Source organism: Sparus aurata, chromosome 12 (assembly GCF_900880675.1).
Source record: "Sparus aurata chromosome 12, fSpaAur1.1, whole genome shotgun sequence".
Lineage (NCBI taxonomy): Eukaryota > Metazoa > Chordata > Actinopteri > Spariformes > Sparidae > Sparus > Sparus aurata.
This window is the reverse complement of record NC_044198.1, coordinates 15,184,500-15,200,825: the sequence shown is the minus strand read 5'-3', so window position 1 is coordinate 15,200,825 and position 16,326 is coordinate 15,184,500. Positions and strand designations below refer to the sequence as shown.

General features: G+C 42.7%; 1 protein-coding gene across 1 annotated transcript; it reads left to right on the top strand.

The window, feature by feature from the left end:
* Positions 1–352: 352 nt before the first annotated feature.
* Positions 353–16,097, top strand: rab11fip1b (RAB11 family interacting protein 1 (class I) b). Its single transcript, XM_030436493.1, has 6 exons — positions 353–852; positions 9,166–9,593; positions 9,675–11,661; positions 13,413–14,171; positions 14,576–14,690; positions 15,266–16,097. Exons 1-6 carry the CDS (start codon positions 500–502, stop codon positions 15,470–15,472), a joined length of 3,849 nt encoding a protein of 1,282 aa, XP_030292353.1. The 5' UTR covers positions 353–499; the 3' UTR covers positions 15,473–16,097.
* Positions 16,098–16,326: the final 229 nt, after the last annotated feature.

Here is a 16,326-nt window from a genome sequence, read left to right as displayed (position 1 = left end):
TAGTAGACAAAGGAAGGAGGAGGCTGTCACAGGGACGATAAATTATAATAGGACACAGTGACATTTGCATCTACACAGACTAAATCAAGGGGTCAGATGATTGAAAACTGTCATCTTCAGTAAAAATCAGTCAGGCTTGTCCGAACTTGAATGCTGCTGACTTGATGCGCTCTGACAGGTGTCAACAAGCGTCAGGTGTGGCCTTTTGTCTCCACTTAACAACTGTTGGGGTGTGAATGCGACTGCCAAACTGAGTGTCAAGCGTGTTCCAGCGTTCTTGTAATCTGGGGGAGTGTCTTGTCCTCACCGAGGCCCCCCCTGTCGGTGTGACCACGCCCAATCAGCTGTTTCCTCAACTTGAACCGAGCTCACGGGAAAACTTTTTCCCTCCCTCCGGTCAGTGTCACGGTGGACCCATGGTGGTAGGCACCGCCGCTGTGTTTGTCTTTTGGATTTTCAGTTTGTGCGCGGGGTTAATCCAGCAACAAGTGGCGTCAGCATGTCCCTGTCGGATCAGCTGTGGTGTCCCGCGAGCGCCCAGGTAACGGTGCTCCAAGCCAGAGGCCTCAGGATAAAGGGGAAAGGCGGCACCAACGATGCGTACGCGGTCATGCAGGTGGGCAAGGAGAAGTACCAGACCTCGGTGGCGGAGAAGAGCGTGGCCCCGGTCTGGAAGGAGGAGGCCACTTTCGACCTGCCGCAGCAGCAGCGAGGTGGAGGAGGAGGCACGGAGCGATCCACGCTCCATGTCCAAGTCCTGCACCGGGCCCTGGTGGGTCCAGACAAGCTGCTGGGACAGGCTGTCATCAACCTGCTGCAGCTCAGCGAGGACAGGACCCGCAACAAGACCGAGTAGGTGCACACCGCCGGGAGTCAGAGGGGGCAGGGCTGCGACCCGTTTATTTTCATTATGATTCATCAGCGTAATATGTCCAAATAATTTCCCAGGGCTCAAATTGTTATCTTCAGTTTGCCTCTTTTGTTCAACCAACAGTCGAAAACCCAATGATTCTTCATTTACTGCCATAAACGAGAACAAAAAGCAGCAAATACTCACATTTAAGAGGCTGGAACCAGCAAATGTTTCATGCAATAGATTAATTGATTAAGCAGCTAATAGGTGCAGCTCTCTAGGAGGGTCTATCATTTGAGTCAACATAGTAGAGCGCACACCTCTGCCTACTCCCATCAGTGCCCCTTAAATCAGTCGAGCCTCATCCAGTACCAAAGCCGATAGAGAGCCCATAGATAAAAGAGCCCTATCTTGCAATGTTTAAGGTGAGAAATAATTTTTGATTCTGCACCAAAAGTTAATGAGCTCTATTCCAGGCCAAGACCCACCATCTGTGTGAGTTTTATGGAAATCCCTTCAGTAGTTTGTGTGTAATCCTGCTCACAAACCAACCACCAAACAAAAAACATGTGAAAATATATCCTCCCTGATGGTAAAACTGCAGATTGTTTTTCCCATTTAACTAATGTTTTGCTCTCTGTCAGCAAGTAGCCAGACTCTCCTCCACAGGATCTCAGAGTTAAGAATAGTCTTGTCTTGTTTGAGCAACAGTCCAAAACTTGAAAATGTCAATTCATTGATCAGTTTGTCAGTTAATCAATCGATCGACTAATGGTCTGAAAGCCTCCGCCAAACATCATTAACTCTAATTTAAAGGAGGCACCGCTGAGCTTGGTTCAAAAGACATCAATCTGCCAAAGTTTGATGTGCAGTCAAATAACTGCTGCTGAAAGGTTGGACTCACATTCATTTTTTGAAGTGTACATTTTCTCTGTGCTCGCTGACGGATCAGATTTTTAAGAGGCGGGCCTACAAGTATTGTTTGTGACATCACAAATGGTTAAAGGAGGAGCTGCCATTTAATGTTGTAAATATACACACAAGATGATGATAAGCCATGATGTATCGTTTAAGTGGATCTTTAAGGAATTCGAGCCTCTAGCCAGCAACCACTGTCTTGTTTTGTAGTTTTTTTCCGGCTCCTTAGAAAATGTAACATTAACGTGCAATATCTAATTCTTGAGGAAATCAAGAAGGCAAAATGAAGACTGAGTCACTTTGATTCCTGTCTGCACCACAGGGAGCAACCCCTGGCTGCTTCTGTCAGTCACTCTGCAGCTTTGTGGTCTTGCAGGACCAAACTCCATAATCCCTAACAAATCCCTAATAAGTACACACCATGTTTTATTGAAAAGAAATGTAATATTAAGAAATTTTGCAGCGTCTTTGAAAACTGTGGATCAGTGTTGCCCTATGAATACGTTCCCTTTCATTTGAAAATTTGAAAAGGCTCTTTGCGAGTTTCCCTGTGTGATATTTGCTCTTTTTTTTCCGCAGTGAGGTGAGGTATTCCAGGCGCACACACACACACACACACACGCATCACTGCACAGGCCCGCTCTGGTGGGTTTGACTTGTGAACGTTGCCCACTCGCTCCAGTGCAGCTTAAGGGATTTGTTCCCTCGGCAGCGGCCTTCGAGGATGCCAATCAGCATTACTTACTCGGGCGAAGGACGCGAGTCAAAGGGATTCACTCTCTGTCATTGACTGAGCTCGTCAGCCTCGGATGGATTCCACCCAAAACTTCACCTTCCTTGCTTATTATGCTGCACAGGCGCCAAGCAAAGTAGGCTGAAGCATTAAAAGAGGTGACGATTGGCTTCTCTCCTGAGTTTGTTCTAATAATGACAGTGATCAGGTTTCACAGGCCTGGCTCGTCCTCCTGTATGGCCTCAATAATCATAATTAGACCTTCTTTATGCGAAAAATATCCTGCTCTCTTAACATTGTTAATTCATGATACCTGTCGAATTGGAAATGCAACACCCACCAGCCATGTCTGCAAAAAATGACTTGTTGTGTTAAGCTGTTTCTGAGTATTTTAGTCCCCACGCCGTGTGACCGGTATTATACAAAGGCGGCCGCATACCAACCTGTTTGTCTGAGAGCGCATGGACACACACACACACGCACTCTCACACACACACGCACTCTCACACACACGCACTCTCACACCCACACGCACTCTCACACGCACTCTCACACCCACACGCACTCTTCACACACACACTCTCTCTCACACACACACTTCCTCCTTCCTCCTTCCACCTTGACAAAGGTTGTGTGTTGTTGTTGTGGGCTTGTCTGCTCTTTGTTGTCTTCAGTCTTTGCCGTAATTGTAATGTTGTCCAGGCCGAGGCTGGATTTGATTTTGTGGTTCATTACCGCCCATGTTTTTCTTTTCATTATAAAACAATATAGATTTTCTGTCTTATCTATATTATAGCAAACCTTTTATTACGAAGAGCCAATATGAGAGTTTGTTGTGGCTACCACAGTGAAAAATACATTCCAGATGAAATTGGAGGGCATGAAATGAACTGTTATTAAAATGCATCCAGGCACAAATAACTTTTCATATCATTCGGCCTGGCCGGTGTCCCAACTCTCAGCATGCTGGGCTGAACTTCACCTGGCTGTGTGCTGCATGTTTAATCGTGCATATTTGGGGTTCTGCAGAGATCACATCTGCTTTTTCTGGCATTCAGAAAAATCCGATATTGGATCAGATGATGTGCAAGCATAAATGAATCGAATTTCATGAGGATCTCCATGCCATGAACATCACTTTTTTTTTTTTTTTTGTGGAATAGGGCAACAGGCTCCAGATGGTGTTGAGTAAATACTCGGCTTGTTTTCAGCAGTCCTGTGTGAATGCACCTTGCCTCTGAGGTTAAATCCAGCTTTAGCCTCACATTCCTGACTGTTTTTTATCAACGCAAAACAAACACTGATGCCAACAGTGACAGTCTAGCAAGGTCAGTTTTTCAGAGCGAGACCACTGTGAGTGCACTGACCCCCCCAAAAGACAAACATGTCCCACAACATGTCAGAACAGCAGCTCTACTGTTTAAGGTGTTTGCTGAATTCTGATTTTTTTGCTCTTGTTCTTGACGTGCGTTGTGTGTTCTGTCAGTCTAAATTAAACACAGCTAAGGTGGAAATTAACAGTGACTAGATATGACTTGAGTTGCTTTTTATGATATTAACTTTCAGACATCTGATCTTTTTTTATGTTCTCGATTAGCCTTTGGTCACGTGATGATTAGATGATTGTTCTTTATTGACCCTTCTTCGCTTAGTTTCAAAGACATTTATCGTAGAGAATGTTCGCATTGGCTCTATTAGAGTTTAGAAAAAGTTGTGGCTACAAGCAAAAAGCTGAATCATGACCGTCAACAAAACAGCACACGTTCCGTCAGTGGCTCTACCAGCAGCTCGTCCTCCAATGAGAAACGACAGCACTGGCTGATTGTTAGATTGTTGTCAGTATTTACTCTGAAAGTGACCTCTACTGGTCCAGGTGATTTATGATGGGAGCAAATGAGGAAGTCAGAAATGGAAAGAAGGGCGTCGCGTGATAATCCTTTTTTAATAGGAAAGAGGCTGGGATGGATGGATGGGTGAAACACGGGACTTTAACCCAGAAGAGCGCTGTTTGTGGTCCATGTGAACCTGGGTAGACTGGGTGCCCGAGGCCTTTCACCAAGTCTTTCACCAGTGTTGACTTATGTCAACTAACTTAACTTCTGTTTTACACTGAACTAACGTCACATGTCTAATGTACAGTAACATTGTGTTTCTTAATGCACTTGTAATGTAATCCATGTCTTTGTACTTATTGTGAAGTACTTATTTTAACCCAAACCATGATCTTTTTGTAGATTTGGTAACCAAACAGCGACTGTTTCACAACTATGTAATGTACTTCATTTACGTCATGTATGTGAGGCAATGTCAGGCATAAGCAACTTACATTTTGTCGTTTTAGAACAGTCATAAATGTCATTTTGGTAGTTGTTTGCAAATGACCTTTACTGTTGTTCAGGTTTTAGGATGTGTTGAGCCTTTTGATTGAACTGTGCTTTGAACCCCCGATATAGAAAAACTGTCAATTGAATGAATATTGTGACGTGTAAGGATATTTAAAAAATGCAGTAAGGCAAGCCTCATTTAAAAGCTTCTGTTCAGAATCTTGACATTGTGTGTACACTAGCGTTTATTGTGATTGATTTTGGGCTAAAAATGACGTGTGCTTCAAATGCTGACTTGTTTGAAAAGGTAACTACTTGTCAGTTTCACTCCTGCTCTATGACTCACAGATATGGACTGAAAGACTAAAGCCTGGACAGCTCTGGTCCTTGGACATTATCACTGTGGAGTTGTTTTACTCACTCAGCTCTTCTCCCACTCACACAGCTGCGTTCTGTGATAAGAGCCGCTCTGGGTATTGTCTTATCAGTCGCTCAGGCTCCACATGGAAGTGTGTGTGTCTGTGTGTCTGTGTGTGTGTCTGTGTGTGTGTGTGAAGTACAATAAATGTACAAAATGTTGAGTCATGTGTTATCCTCTTTGGGTTCTGTCTGTACAGCAGAGCAGAACTCTTTCTTCTCTTCACAGGAGTGTGAGATTACTGGGTTTAAGGGCATCGACATCACCCTGCAGCCATTGTTCAGTGAACGGCATTTTTAACACCTCCTGCTGCACACTGCTTACTACCTCAACCAGATAACGCCCAAACACTTTCACAACTTCCCTTCTGTTTAAACCGAATTAACTTACTTCTTCTCTTTTTGTACTTGCCCATGCGCATATCCGTCAGCGGCATGATTCAGTGTTAGAGAAATGCATCAGAGAATCAAGGAGGCTACTTTAACGTCAGGGCTGTGATTGTACTGCAGTGTATACCATATAACATACAGCGTTATTAGTATCTTTATTCTATAGTAGTTAAGGTAACTGTAGTTGACATGAGTATTTCGATTTTCTGCCTCCTTTTAAACATTTTGGAGACAAATAATTTTTACTCCTCTAAATTTATTTGATATCTTTAGTTACTTTGAAGATTGTATGCTGCATCAGAGCCAAAGTAACACATTCTTAAAGCGACATTATGTAGAAATTGGCATTTTGTACGATCTGGCGCCCCCCACAGTTTCTGAGTGCACTGTCACACTGTCGTAAGCACAAATCCCATGTGTGTAACAATTTGTCAGGTGTGATGTAGGTGCTAACTACAAACAAACCCAATTATGTCATCACAGTGTTGAAAACTTGTATCTTGAAGTAAACATATATGTAATGCTGTGATCCTACCCTCTCACTGAGGGTACATAGTGCAGAAACAAGTGTCCATGACCCTGACAGACAAGAATACATATTTTAATAATTTGGACAATTTCGAGTAAGCTGTGAGAGCATCATACCAAACTGACAAAGACTGGCTGAATGACCAGGGTTGAAATAGCCCATGCACTCACCAACAAACACAGAGAGGACAGAAGCGATGACAGAAACACCATGGACAGGGGGGTAAAAATACTAGAAACACAAGGAAGGACTGGAGTTATGACAACAGCAGTAACATACACGTATGCTCCCATGTTTCCATGTGGTATTATTGTTGACACCGCTGTCTCAAAGACAACATTGCGTCCCGTTTTCCTCAGAGTAGCAACTACCAACACAACAGGACAAGTTTATGCATTCATTTAGTCTTAATGGAGATGTGAATGTGCATAGAACATGTTCCTTTTCATACACAGTGGCTGACAATCTTGCATTCTTAAAGGAAGTTTATAGTGAACCTATCCAGACACCGATGCTGCCATTATTCTCTAGCCGTTACATTATGCAATCGACATTCACTTCAAAGTGCTAAGTTAAAGGTGCAATGTAAGAATTTTGGTCGAAAACGGTACAAATGAAACATTATGACATTTATGTCTATGGATTATGTTTCAAAGCTATATACTGAAGTTAGCATGCTAACTAGCTAGCCCTGACTTGTACAGGGTCAAATATCCTATGCTAGCGGTGTAAATGCCAACGTCCCCCAAGTTCTGCTAGCCTGGTATGCTAGCTGCACGGCTAACTGAGGTAACTATCTAACAGTAGCTACAGTTACCAGCAGTTAGTGGCTGCTCTATGTTGCCCATTACTTTTTAATTTGACAGGTGGTCAATCCTTACATGTTGCACCTTCTTAAAGCAAAAAGTTGACTATTCCCAGTATAAAAGTATATTTCATGACTGTTTATATCAGAGACTGGTCATAAACCTGAGAGTTAATGTCAGACTCTGCAGTTCCTCCCTGATCTACAAAGCTTTATAGCCTAAAACTATGATTGTCAAATGGTTTGGGAGTTTGCCAAGTTGACATGTTTACATTTCCATGAACACTGAAAAATGAATTTAGGTCTCCTTTTTTTTTATTTTGCATGATAAATAAATGTATGATCTGTCTAGCAGTGTTGTCGTTCATTGGGCAAATCATGACAAAGTCTCACAGTGGAACATTTCTAATCTCAGAGCCTGAAATTTGCAAATCACATCCCATTACTCAACAGCAGCAGGAGGCAGGGGAGCTCTGACAACAGTCTCATCCATTTTTGCAAATCCAGGAAAAGGCCTTTTCCTCCTTAATTTGTTTCTGCCACATCTGAAGCATTCCTGAGGGAGGAGGAGGACTCTCAACGATGTATCTTATTCGGTACCACTGAGAGGAAGGCGCTGTCTTCAGCGGAGTATGCATCAGTGGCGCCTCAGGAGGAGTTGTTATGTAAAATAAGAGTTAAAAAATGCAGTTCATGGCACATGAATACGAAACGGGATATATTTTTTCTGTTTTTCTTGTTTCATAATGCAAGAACAGAATTATGAAGCCTCAACACAGTTGTTTCTTCCTTTTTACATACACAGGCATGCCCACGAGCACACACACACTTACTCACACACACAAAAAATGCACACTTGGCCCCTTCCTCATTTCCTCATTTCCCCAGGAATTCAGATTTCAGTTGCAGTTGTTTGTTCAGTGGTGGGCTGACCTCAGATTTTCTGCCTGATAGGCACTTTTTATGCTGACTGCTTCTTTTTCATTCTTCTGTTTTAAGTTTATTCTGCTTATTCGAGGACGCTTCTGTCAGTGTTGGACCGTGACACAGGTGCAGAAGCAGTGCAAAGATGACAAAGCCTGCTCTCAGTGGACGTCTCTTGTTAGGGCATTTTAACTTTCTAGTTTGAGGTTGTAGCCAATTGTCCCAGTTGTATCTAAACGTGGTGGTTAAACCAAGGACAAGGACCCTGCTTGGTAGTTTATTGGCATTCACTCTTCCTCTCTGGCACATACAGTACGTTTTAAAGGGTGAAGATGAGGTTATTAGCAGATTGGTAACTTTTGTGAGGTTCAGGAACTAATCTCTTAAGATAAAACCTTCTCCCTTCAGGGAGCAGACCGGTCAGTTGACTGTCTGCAGGGTCAGATGTCTGGGAAATATGCAGTACAGCTGAGTTTGACGCACGTCTCCAGGGCACCAGGTCGCTGTAACAGGAACAGGTCTGATCCTCAAGCAGTTCATTTTTTATTAAGATTTTTTCATGTGAGACGTGAGATGGAAAAGGAACAACATTCATACAGGCTGTCAAATATTGATGCAACAATTACAGAGACAGTGCAAGCATTCATAAACTCCAGGTTGCCACAGACAGGGCAGTATTTTTTCTTTTTCCTTTTCTTTTTTGAAAAAAAAAACAAGACAAACTTTCCTTCATGGTGTGCTTCCTCTTTGCTCTTAGAGCCTCGCAGACTTTCCAAAAACATTCAAGTCACTTCTGAGTCGCCCTTCCAGTTGGATGGATCATAATTTCCGCAAAGATGCTGACGAGGACTAAACGTCAACGCGCTGTACATGAATCTCAGTCTTTGTGTCTGTGATTCCTTTAACCACTCGGTAGACGACATTATGATGAATGACTGCCTGAAGGGGAATGATGCTCCAATAATAGAAGTCTTTTGTGGGTGACACCTTGTTACTGCAAATGGTGTGTGAATGGTGAGAAGAAAAAAAGGAAGCTAAACGAAGCTTAAAGCAAAGTAAATATTGGACTTGCATTTGCTTCCAAATGAAACTCCAAATGAATGTCGACCCTGTAAATTGGGTCTAACTTAATGGCTGTAATTTTCCACTGCCCCCTAGTGTTCAGAACTATCTAATGCAGATCTCAGAATGTTTTTAACCTTCGAGATTAATCAGATATTTTAGGATTTTGTATGAAAATTGTTATTCTAATAAGATGCCTCTCTTTGACAGGTGGTTTAAGCTGCTGGACAAGACCGGCAAGGCGGACAAAGACAGAGGGGAGGTGCTCGTCGACATCCAGTTCATGAGAAACAACATGACCGCCAGCATGTTTGACCTCTCTGCTGCCGGCAAATCCAGATCCCGCCTGGGCAAGTTGAAGGACAAAGTCCGTGGCAAGAAAAAAGAATCGGACACTGTGTCGACCATAGTTCCATCCTTCACTCAGGTTCTGACCGACAGTGAGGAGGAGGGGAACGGGGACGCTGAGGCGGCTGCAGGAAAGGACGAGAAAAAGAAGAAGCACAAGATGAAGTCTTTGTTTTCTCCCAAGTCTAATCTGCAGAAGAATATGTCTCAGTCCATGTCTGTCCTGCCTGGGAAGAACTCCCCGCTGAGCGGCAGCCAGTCGTCCGGTCTGAATGTGGATCCCTCTGAAGGTTAGGAGCAATTTCATTCATTCTCTCTTTCTTGTCGTCTGTGTTTATCACATGCATGTTAATTTTCTCATGTCCTTCCAGGTAAAAAGAAGTTCAAATTCAAGATACACAAACGCTCAGGCAGCTCAGACAACAAGGATTCCTCCTCCGGCCTCCAAAAACACGGTGCTACAGAACAGAGTAACCTTTGCATCAATGGCAGTCATGTATACTGTGAAGAGCCGCCGGCCCGGACCTCTCGCATCGGCTCGAACTTCAGTCTGGCCAGCTCAGGACACGGATCCATGGAAGACGTCCCCGACAGCTCTCCTCCATCTGTTGATTCGCTCAGAGGAGTAAGGCAGTACTCGCCCTGGACAGAGGAGGAGGAAGAGATGGCGGAAGTCGAAAATATAAAAGAGGATGTGGAAGAGGAAAGGATTACATTGGAAGAAGAGGAGGAGGAGAGGATGAGACAAGAAGAAGAAGATGCTGAGAGGTTGGCTGAGGAGAAGAGGAGACAAGAACGAAGGAGAGTCGAGGAAGAGGAAAAAAGGCAAAAAGAGGAAGAAGAGAGGATTAGGATTGAGGAAGAAAAGGCACAGGAAGAAATGAGGAGACAAGAAGAGGAGCAAAGGTTGGCAGAGGAAAAGCAGAGACTGGAGGAAGAAGAGAGGAGAAGGAATGAGGAGGAGAAACTAAGAAAGGAGGAAGAAGAGAGGAGTAGACGAGAGGAAGAGGAAAGGGCTAGGAGAGAAGAAGAGCGTGAACGATTAGCAGAGGAGAAGAGGAGACTAGAGGAAGAAGAAGAGGAAGAAAGAAGAAGGAGGATTAAGGAAGAGGAAAAAAGGCAAAGCGAGGAAGAGGAGAGGATTAGGATGGCGGAGGAAAGGGCTAAGGAAGAAAGGAGGAGACAAGAGGAAGAGCGTAAATTAGCAGAGGAAAGGATGAGACTGGAGGAAGAAGAAAGGAGAAAGATTGAAGAAGAGGAAGTAAGGAGGCTGGAGGAACAGGAAAGAAAGAGAATTGAGGAAGAGGAGAGGATTAGGATGGAGGAGGAAATGGCTCAAGAACAACGGAGACGAGAGGAAGAGGAGAGTGCTAAGAGACAAGAAGAAGAGCGTAAACTGGTAGAGCAGAAGAGGAGACTAAAGGAACAAGAAAGAAGGCAAAGGGAGGAAGAGGAAAGGATTGGCATGGAAGAGGAGAGGAAGAGACAAGAGGAAGAGGATAAATTGGCAGAGGACAGGAAGAGACTTGAGGAAGAAGAAAGAAGAAGGATTGAAGAAGAGGAAGTTAGAAAGGAGGAAGAGGAGAAAAGGAAGGAGGAGGAAGAGAGAAGGAGACGAGAGGAAGAGGAGCTGGTGAGAAAACTAGAAGAGGAACGTGAGGAAAAGAGAAGGCTAGAGGAAGAAGAAAGGAAGCGAAAGGAGGAGGAAAGGATTAAGAAAGAGGAGGAGGAAAAGGCTAGGAGGGAAAAGGAAGAATATAAGAGATTGGTAGAGAAAAAGATTAAACTAGAGGAAGAAGAAAGGAAAAGGATTGAGGCAGAGGAGAAAATTAGAAAGGAGGAAGAGGAAAGAGTAAAGGCAGAGGAAGAGGAGAGGAGGCAAGAAGAAGCGCGGGAGAAGTTGGCAGAGGAGAAGAGGATAATGGAAGAGCAACAAAGAAAGATTAAGGAAGAGGAAAAAAAGCAAAGGGAGGAAGAGGAACGGATTAGGAAAGGGGAGGCGAAGCGACACCAGGAGGAAGAGGGGAAAAGAAGAGAAGAAGAGGAAAGAATTAGACAGGAAGAGCAGGAAAATACTTCGATGGAGAATAAAAGGAGGAGCAGAGAAGTGGAAGAAAATAAAATTAAAATGGAGGAAGAGGAGAGAGCCAGGAAGCTGGAAAAAGTTATAAGAAATGCTGAAGAACAGAAGAAGAGGGAAAATAAAACAAAACAGGAAGTTGCAGGGTCGAAATCCAAAGTGGGGAGCTCTGCAGAAGTCCGTTCTACAAATCCTTTTGATGAAGACTTTTCAAATAATCCTTTTGATGAGAATCCCAACTCACCTGACAGCACCACGGTGTCGACGGGCCAACAAAGGTTGGAGCACAAACACTGATGCATACAGACCATTTCATTCCAAAAGAACTGTTATTATTGTGTGCATAGTCAACACCATCCAAATTGAATTTTAGATTAAAGTCGAATTCCTCTTCACGAATACTTTTTGGCTTTTTTACCTTCATCAGGGTTCTATAATATAATATAATACAAACTCAGGAAGATATCTGAATAAACAAGCTGTTCTCAGAGGAAAATAAGATCCCCAGAACACTGTTTGAAGCTATAAAGATGGCAGGGTCGGCCACATATAAAACAAAGTAAAACAGTTTGAAATGCTGTTGTCCTTTTAACGTCAGTTTGTTCATTCAGATTATTTACTCATGAAAACGAAGACTTTTTAAAATAACTTTTATTTAATTTATTAAGTTTGTTTAGGCAAAGCTTATGTCAAACTGCACATTTTTTTCATGTGTCAAAAAAAAGGACAAGACAGGGAGCCTGCAGCCTAAAGTGACTCTTTGAGGTCAGTTAGGCATGATGCTTTGAGCTAAATGCTAATGTCAGCATGCTAACATGCTTACAATGACCAGGCTAAAATGCAAATGCTGCAGGTATAAGGTCCACCATCTTATTGCAAACAAAAGTTGGCATACTAAGATTAACAAATTGGCACTAGGCAACAAAGGGAGTATTGTTGGATTTTCAGGTATCTGGTAAAAAAAAAAAAAAATTGTCCAACAAGTTGATTCAATGAAGGGATCAGCAAAGTAATTAAACCATTAAAATGTCTTCATGGCTATCTACCTGATATTTTACTCAAAACCACATACGAGAACCTTGGTTTGGCACGACAAGAACAGTCAGAGGGTCACAAAGTATCTTCCTGGCACCATGAATGTCAGACTTCCATTCATCACCAGATTCTTTGAGACATTTCAGTCAGGATTTGGTGAAACAAATCTAAAGAGCCAAGAGAACTACAGCATGAAAAAACAGACTTCAAAAAGTCTCTGTATAATAGTTGGCTATAACAGATCAACTCCTTAACCTGCCTTTTGTTATTGGTAGCTAACAGGACCAGGAAGAGAAAGGCAAAGTCGTGAAACTAGATTTGAATGTCTGAGATTATATCATCTTCATCAGACTCATTTACATGCGCAGAAAATGTTATCTGAACGTATTTTATCTTCAATTTTCCAGTCAGTCACGGCAGTAGCACTTCACAGCACTCCAATTTTTTTAAATGCAACTTAAAGCTGACACCATCATGAAAATTGCGTGTGTGTGTGCGCGCGTGTTTAGAGTTGTTCAGAGCGTGCAGAATGATGCGTATCTGTGAGCAAGGATATGTTTCGTGTGTCAGCTGAGATTGTGGGCTCATTGTGCAGTCTTACGTCATCACATCAGGTGTCGTATAAACAGACTCTGTAGAATGGGTAATCACTCAGAGCGACAGTGAAGGTGGATTTTTATTTTCCACAGTGATCTCAGGATGAGAGTTTCTTGGCATATTAAAAGATTCTCCTTTTTATTCTAATTAGACAGTTTTGACTTTTTCAAATTTGAGAAAAGGAAAAATGTGTTCCCTCTATATCGCAAAACAAAATGTTAGTCTTTAATTGTCTTTTCAACATCCTTGATGACTTGATTCAGATGATTATTCAAGGCTAGTGAATGTCTCCTTGTATCTGCTAGCACATTAGAGTTTATTGTCTTCCCTGTGAGACTCCTTTCAATTAAATGCTTCCATCTGCTTGAATTTCATGCAGTCTGTGTCTCTCCTCCAGGAGTCAACCTGCTGTGTCACTGGCGGGAAGCAAGACTTCTTCCACTGATGAAAAGGATCTTATGGGCAGTCAACGGGAGAAACGACCGGCTCCTCTGCCTCCAGGAAGAAATCAAGCAGAGAGACAGAGTCAGAGGGAGCAGGATGGATCTACTCTACATCTGGTACAAGTTAACAAGCAGAGCAAAGACAAAGACGACAAAACCATCAGCGTCCCCCCTCAGCGCTCGGTGCACATGATCGCTCCTCTGAGTCGGTCTCCCACGGACGCAAAGAACCCCCAGAGCTTGGCGCAAAGTAAAGGTAAACGCCCTGCACCATCTGCGCCAGCTGAACCCAAGAAAGCCTTGTCTTCTGATGGCAAGATTGCCAATAAAAGTAGCTCCGAGGCCAAGCTTGAGCCGATTGCTTATAGCTTAAATCCATTTGAAGATGATGAGGATGAAAATGAGCCCACAGCCCAAGATACCGCTGGTTCAATACAAGGGCCTCCAGCTGTGTCACAAGCTGCTGACGGAGATGCCACCTCTCAAGCAAAAATCAAGTCCTCGAAGAAGGCGCGTGCTCCCCTGCTTCCTGCAACCACAGCCGCCACGTCGAGCACCTTGATCAGTCAAAACACGGAAGGAGGCCATGATACAGGTGTGACCACACAGGACGATAATCTAACCCACCCACTGCACCCTGAGGAGGCTCCAGTACAAGAGTCCCAGCCTGCAATGACTGTTGCGCAGGAGGCGCCTCCTGTGACCTCACGCAGGTGAGACAGATCAGTTCCTCAACAGAATATTCATTTTTCGCTAATCCATGTCTTCATACATTTTAGATCAAACACCACTAGTTCCTCATATCCATTGCGCTGCAAAGCGCTAATGTAGATTCTTCTGTGATTAATCATGATTTGTCTTTCATCGTTTAACTCCTTCATCTACACTTGTACTTTTAACTGTGTTGTATCTGATAAGGTTGACGTGGATGAAGGAGCTCACAGTGTTAACACAAACTACTGTATTCTCTTTGAAAAGCGATGAATAACTAGGTTCCTCTGTGATCTTTTTTCATAAAATGATACACTGAACATCTCTCACTGAATCAATACTCCATTTCATTTCAGTCTCATCAGGAGTGTGCTTAAGTCTTTCTGTCTTTTTGTTGTCATTGCAGACTTCAGCCTGTAAAACCCCTTAATCCTCTGGGACAGCAGCCTGTCTCTGTTGCTCAAGGGGAAATAGATAACAAATCCACAGGAATCCACAGTGAAGTTCAAGACAAAACAAAGGTATATCTCCTTTCTTCTTTATTCAAAAATGTTGTGGTTTTTAAAGGAGGACACATAATGTTAATTTACAAATTTTTACTAATTTTGTAATACTTTTAGTTTGGGTCACTCCTGGAATCAGTTTACAAGCTTAAATGCTCAAAAAACACTTCAGTTACCTCATACTGCCCCGTGCTGCAGCTCTGTATCCCCCCTCTGTCTGGAACGCTCTGTTTTAGCTCCTGTCTCTTTAAGGCAACCCCCTACATACAGTCTGCTCTGATTGGTCAGCTCTCACAAGCCTGAACCAACTCTGCTCCCCGTGTCTCTGGTTGGCTTTGTCATGTTTCAGCTTCTTGATAGCTTCGCTTCTAGCCCTGGATATAGGCATGAATTATACAAATGTCTGACAAGATTGACATAGTGTGATGTAATGGAATTAAAGGCGGGGCTACTGAGGGGGCGTTTCAGGAGAAGTGTTTTCTGTGTGAGAGAGGAGCTTCTGCTGCTTTTTTTTTTGGAATCAACATAAATTCGTGTCCTACTTGTTTTTGATATAGACGTACATATTCTCCATGTTTTCTGTTTTCCCACAGGCAAATGACACTGAGCTGAAAGGGCCGTACTCCCAGCTGACGCGGGAGGAGCTCATCTCTCTGGTGCTCAAGCAGGACAACCAGCTGTCAGAGAGAGATAAAAAGATATGTGAGCTGGAGCAGTATATCGACAACCTGCTCGTGCGTGTCATGGAAGAGTCACCGACCATCCTCATGTCCATGAACTCTATGAAGAAAACTGTCTAGGTGGATGAACAGCTGACACTTTATTCCCAGTGTTGAAGGTTAAGTTTACCAGGTTCAAGTTTAATATACTGGCAAAAAATGATTAGAGTTGAAATATATTTTGGAAAACTGCTGCTGTTTCAGCCTTTCAGTTGAGGGGTCATGTTATCTTGCAATCAAACATTATGAAAAAAATATTAAATGATAAACATTTTTCTACCTATTCAGTAATATTTTGCCTCAGTATGTACATGTGCGACGCTGAAACAACCTCTTTTGTATATTTGTTATGACTGTTTTCCTGTCGAGCATATAAATCTTTCCAGCAGTGTTGAATGTTGCCAACATGTCAGACTAAATTGCTGTATGTCCTACTGTTAGCTTCCTGTCCTCTGGAGATATCTCTGGTATGAAGAAGAGCCTTATTTTACTGTTAAAACTATGCACTAATGATAATGCACTAGTCATGTTGATAGAAGCTTCTCGCTCTACTGAATGTCAACGTTTACATGATTCTTCTAACCCCAAAGGCACTTTATCCAGCTTCCACTATTAACATGATGTCCACTGAATCACTGCACTGTACTGAGGTTACTGCATTATGGTATTAAAATATGCAAAATAAAATAAATGTCTTTTTCTTGTATGACAATGTCACATCTTTTCTATCATGCATTTTCAGAAGTAATATCTTAGATAAAGTTGAGATATTATGTACAGTAGATTTATCAACATTTTATATAACTGGTACATTTATGGATAACCAAACTTTAGTTAATGGTTATTTCACCATTAACAGACACTGAAATGCTTTGTAAACATTTATTAAGCAATATGTTTATGATACTTTTTAAATGGTAAATAAATATTTTGTA